Source organism: Nuphar pumila, chromosome 14 (assembly GCF_984573655.1).
Source record: "Nuphar pumila chromosome 14, dmNupPumi1.hap1.1, whole genome shotgun sequence".
In the NCBI taxonomy this organism is placed as follows: domain Eukaryota; kingdom Viridiplantae; phylum Streptophyta; class Magnoliopsida; order Nymphaeales; family Nymphaeaceae; genus Nuphar; species Nuphar pumila.
Window position 1 is genome coordinate 88,207,908 of NC_143262.1, and position 3,872 is coordinate 88,211,779.

Below are 3,872 nucleotides of genomic sequence, written 5' to 3' on the forward strand. Positions count from 1 at the left end.
ATATAGAGAAAACTGAACATATTAGGCTCTCTTTTCTGGTTCTGCCCCGTTAGACTTCATAGTTGGAAGTGTTTTATGATAAAATCTGAGCTGTTAGATGCGTTTAGCATGGTCAATTTAGTGAAAATCAACTTTTGGATTTTTTTTTTATGAAAAAATATATTTTTATGAGCTGAAAAAAATTGATGCCTTTGTGATTACCCAAAAAACTTGTATACAGGTCAGATTGTGTAATCCAAAAGCCGGTTCCCATTGAACAAAACTTATAGATCACATACATCTATGGTGTTAGATGCGAGAATTTGAAAAGGCTTAACGGGGCAAAACGATAAAACAAAGCAGGAGCGCATTACTGTTACAGTGTTTATATATATATATATATATATATATATATATATATATATATATATATATATATATAAACTCACCGTAAGAACTGCGACCTCCCTTTAAAGTAAAACTCGGGTTGAGGATACCAGACTCCAGAGTGAGAGAGCATACTTACCCATAGCTGAAGTGCATTATAAATGGAGGCTAATGATGCTACGACTCGCACACAAAACAGGTCCCGTGTATAGAGAGAGAGAGAGAGAGAGAGAGAGAGAGAGAGAGATGGCACCGAACCTGGAGCAAGCGCAGGCCCTGAAGCCCTTCCTCCCATCCCTGGGGGACGAGCACACCGTCCCCGCGGCCTTCGTCCGCAACGAGTCCGAGCGCCCCAAGGTCGCCCACGACGACTTCACCGACTGTGTTCCCGTCCTCTCCCTCGCCGACCTCGATTCCCCCGACCCCCTCCGCCGCTCCTCCGCCTTCCGCAGCATCGTGGAGGCCATGGAGGACTGGGGCGTCTTCCAGGTCGTCGACCACGGGATCGACCCGTCCGTGATCGCCTCTATGTCTGACCTCTCTCTCCGCTTCTTCGCCCTACCGGCTGACGAGAAGCTCCGGTACGAAATGACCGACGGCAAGCGCGGCGGGTTCATATTCAGCAACCACATGTTCGGGGAAACGATCGAGAACTGGCGCGAGTTCTTCACCTTCTTCTCCTACCCCGTTGACTCCCGCGACTATGAACTGTGGCCGGAGAAGCCTGAGGGGTGGAGGGAAGCGATTGAGAGCTTCTGCTCTGCCACCATGGCCCTCGCTTCCAGGATACTGGAGGTGCTGTCTGAGAGCATGGGGCTGGAGAAGGGAGCGTTCAAGGAGGCGTGCGTGCAGATGGATCAGAAGGTGCTGGTGAACTTCTACCCCAAGTGCCCACAGCCCGACCTGGCGCTCGGTCTCAGGAGACACACCGACCCGGGTACCATAACGCTGCTGCTGCAGGACCAGGTTGGCGGGCTGCAGGTCACCAGGGATGGTGGCAACACCTGGCTCACCGTCAAGCCCATCCCCGGTGCCTTTGTTGTCAACCTTGGTGAGCATGCTCGCGTAAGTATTTTCAACCTCCCTTCATCAGGTGATATGTCAGAAACACACACTGCCTAGTTTTGTTAAATGTGGCAGCATCTAAAATGGCCGGTTTGTCTTCTATGTCGCTTGGAGAACTGTGGTTATTATTTTTATTTTTCAATACTACTGCCAATAAACCTATTTACCATGATCTGTGTTTTGATAGATTTTGAGCAACGGGAGGTTTAAAGCTGTGGAGCACCAGGTGGTGGTGAACTCAAGCTCAAGCCGTCTATCCATTGGTGCATTTCAGTATCCAGCACAGGAAGCCATGATCTACCCATTGAAGCTAGCTGAGGGTGAGAAGCCACTGATTGAGAAGCCCGTGGCCTTCAAGGAGATGTACACCAAGAAGATGAACCGTGATGTTGAGGTTGCCATGGACAGGGAAAAACGTATAAGAACAAATGCCTGACAGGCCACACACCCTAAGTTACTTTGATGCTTTAGTCCCTTGCTTTTCTTTTTTCTCTCTTTGTGTGTGTATGTACGCGCGCACAGATGTATAAAAAAGATCCCATCTTTTGACAGAGGATCCGATGTCAATCTTGGCGGTCTAGCTGATGCATTTGGAATTGGAAGGTTAAGATCAGTTTACATTCAGATGAGAATGTGGATCTATCCTCGTTGTTGGTTGGACTGGCAAGATTGAATGTATGATGAAACCCTTCCTATGACAAATGACAGAATATGCACATTTTCTGTGTGGTAAAAAAATGTAGTGATGTCGATTTTTAGGCTTCACTTGTAGGGTCATGTTTCTTGTTTTCCCCCTATTAGGACTTTAACTGCTTTCTTCGTGGCAGTAATGAAATTTTTTGCCAGACTACCGAGTCTAGCTAACCTAATGGCCAAAGGTTGCACACCAATACTTTTTCATGTGTTGAATCATTTCATTGGCCCTACGAACCATCTCATACACAACTATCTAACAGAAGGTGATCAAACGTATATCAAAATACGTATTTTATTTGGTCCATCCCACTTATGTGTATAATCATCCCATACCAACTAGCAAGCATACAGATGCCTTAGCCTTGCATGTCATAGAGTGTATCACAACTCCATAGGTACGCTCAAGCATAACCTCACCACAGAATGGACAAAGCCATGTGACCCTCAGCTCGAAGACCACTTGATGAATTTATGATATAGCGAAGAGCATCTCCCAGACTCGTTCACCGACTCTTAGGCATTCACTTTCCTAATTCCGAGTCACCATACTCGATTGAAACCATCTAAAGTGATTCTTGGAGAAATTAGCCCTAATCTATATGTACCCTTTGCATCCAAACACTACGCATGGAAAACTCATCCAAGTCTAGAGGTCTTTAATCAAATCTTCAAAGGCAACATCCTCTAATCCACTGACATTGCTTAACCAAACAACGCTTAATGTATGTGTCACCATACATTGCCGCACCAACAACAATACCATTGTCTATCGCATGTCATGCTACCATCGTACGTCACCGATCAAGCCAACATATACTGCATGTTCCTACACTTGATGCATTTTTCACTCAGTAGAGCTCTGCACTGCACATGCCCCATTCTGAAGGCTCGGTTTGGGATATTCTTCCCCACACAAACCATTATCATCCTTGACAATGTCGATGCAGGTAAGAACACAACCTTTACTTATGCCATTTCCCCTTTGCACTTATCTTTGCTCTTCTTTTCTTCACCCTACTAGACTAGTTTGGGTTTTCATCCGCCATAACCTTTAGCAAATTACGTCTCATTCTTCAATGCGCCTCAAATCACTTAGACAACGATCTTTCGCTCTATCAATATCGAGCACTTTTCACTCATGGGACCCCAGTACAATCCCATAAACAAGCGGGTTATCCCCGCCCGCATGACAAACTTGCCATCTTCACGCTCATGGTTGAAGCGCCTTTTGACCCCAACAAGGACAATTCAAAGCCCTTCGTAGTTCTTGCAGAGAAGAATGATCACCAACATGATGCATGAATATCAACTCTCTTAAAACACTAACTTGTGGTTTTCCAATGGTTTAACCTAGTCCTCAAGTAGGGGATGCCTACTTATGTATCACTCCAAACCGATCATTCAAAGTGTCTTTCTGACCACTTATCTACACAAGCAACAACTCACGACCCAACGCTGCAACTCACATTTGGAGCCTGCATGTTGCAACTCTCATCTTGAGCCAACAAACATGTTCCTGCAGGAACCAAACCAATGAGCCACAAACGACTTTTTTTGCATGCACAATCCATAGAGAAACTATCAATCTTAATGAATCAAAATAATAAATATTCTTCTCAAGAAGAGCACTCTGCTAACCCACAATCTTGAGAGAGAACATAAAAATTTAATTAAGTCTCCAATATTCAAATGTGCAAATCCATTCAGCCGAATCCAATGTGTATTCTCTGCATGCATAAGACAAA

The 3,872-nt window shown here is 45.0% G+C and overlaps 1 protein-coding gene across 1 annotated transcript; it reads left to right on the plus strand.

Annotated features, from left to right (window-relative positions):
* Window positions 1-557: 557 nt before the first annotated feature.
* On the plus strand, window positions 558-2,281 carry LOC149817296 (flavanone 3-dioxygenase-like). Its single transcript, XM_089988096.1, has 2 exons — window positions 558-1,431; window positions 1,619-2,281. Exons 1-2 carry the CDS (start codon window positions 613-615, stop codon window positions 1,865-1,867), a joined length of 1,068 nt encoding a protein of 355 aa, XP_089844222.1. The 5' UTR covers window positions 558-612; the 3' UTR covers window positions 1,868-2,281.
* Window positions 2,282-3,872: the final 1,591 nt, after the last annotated feature.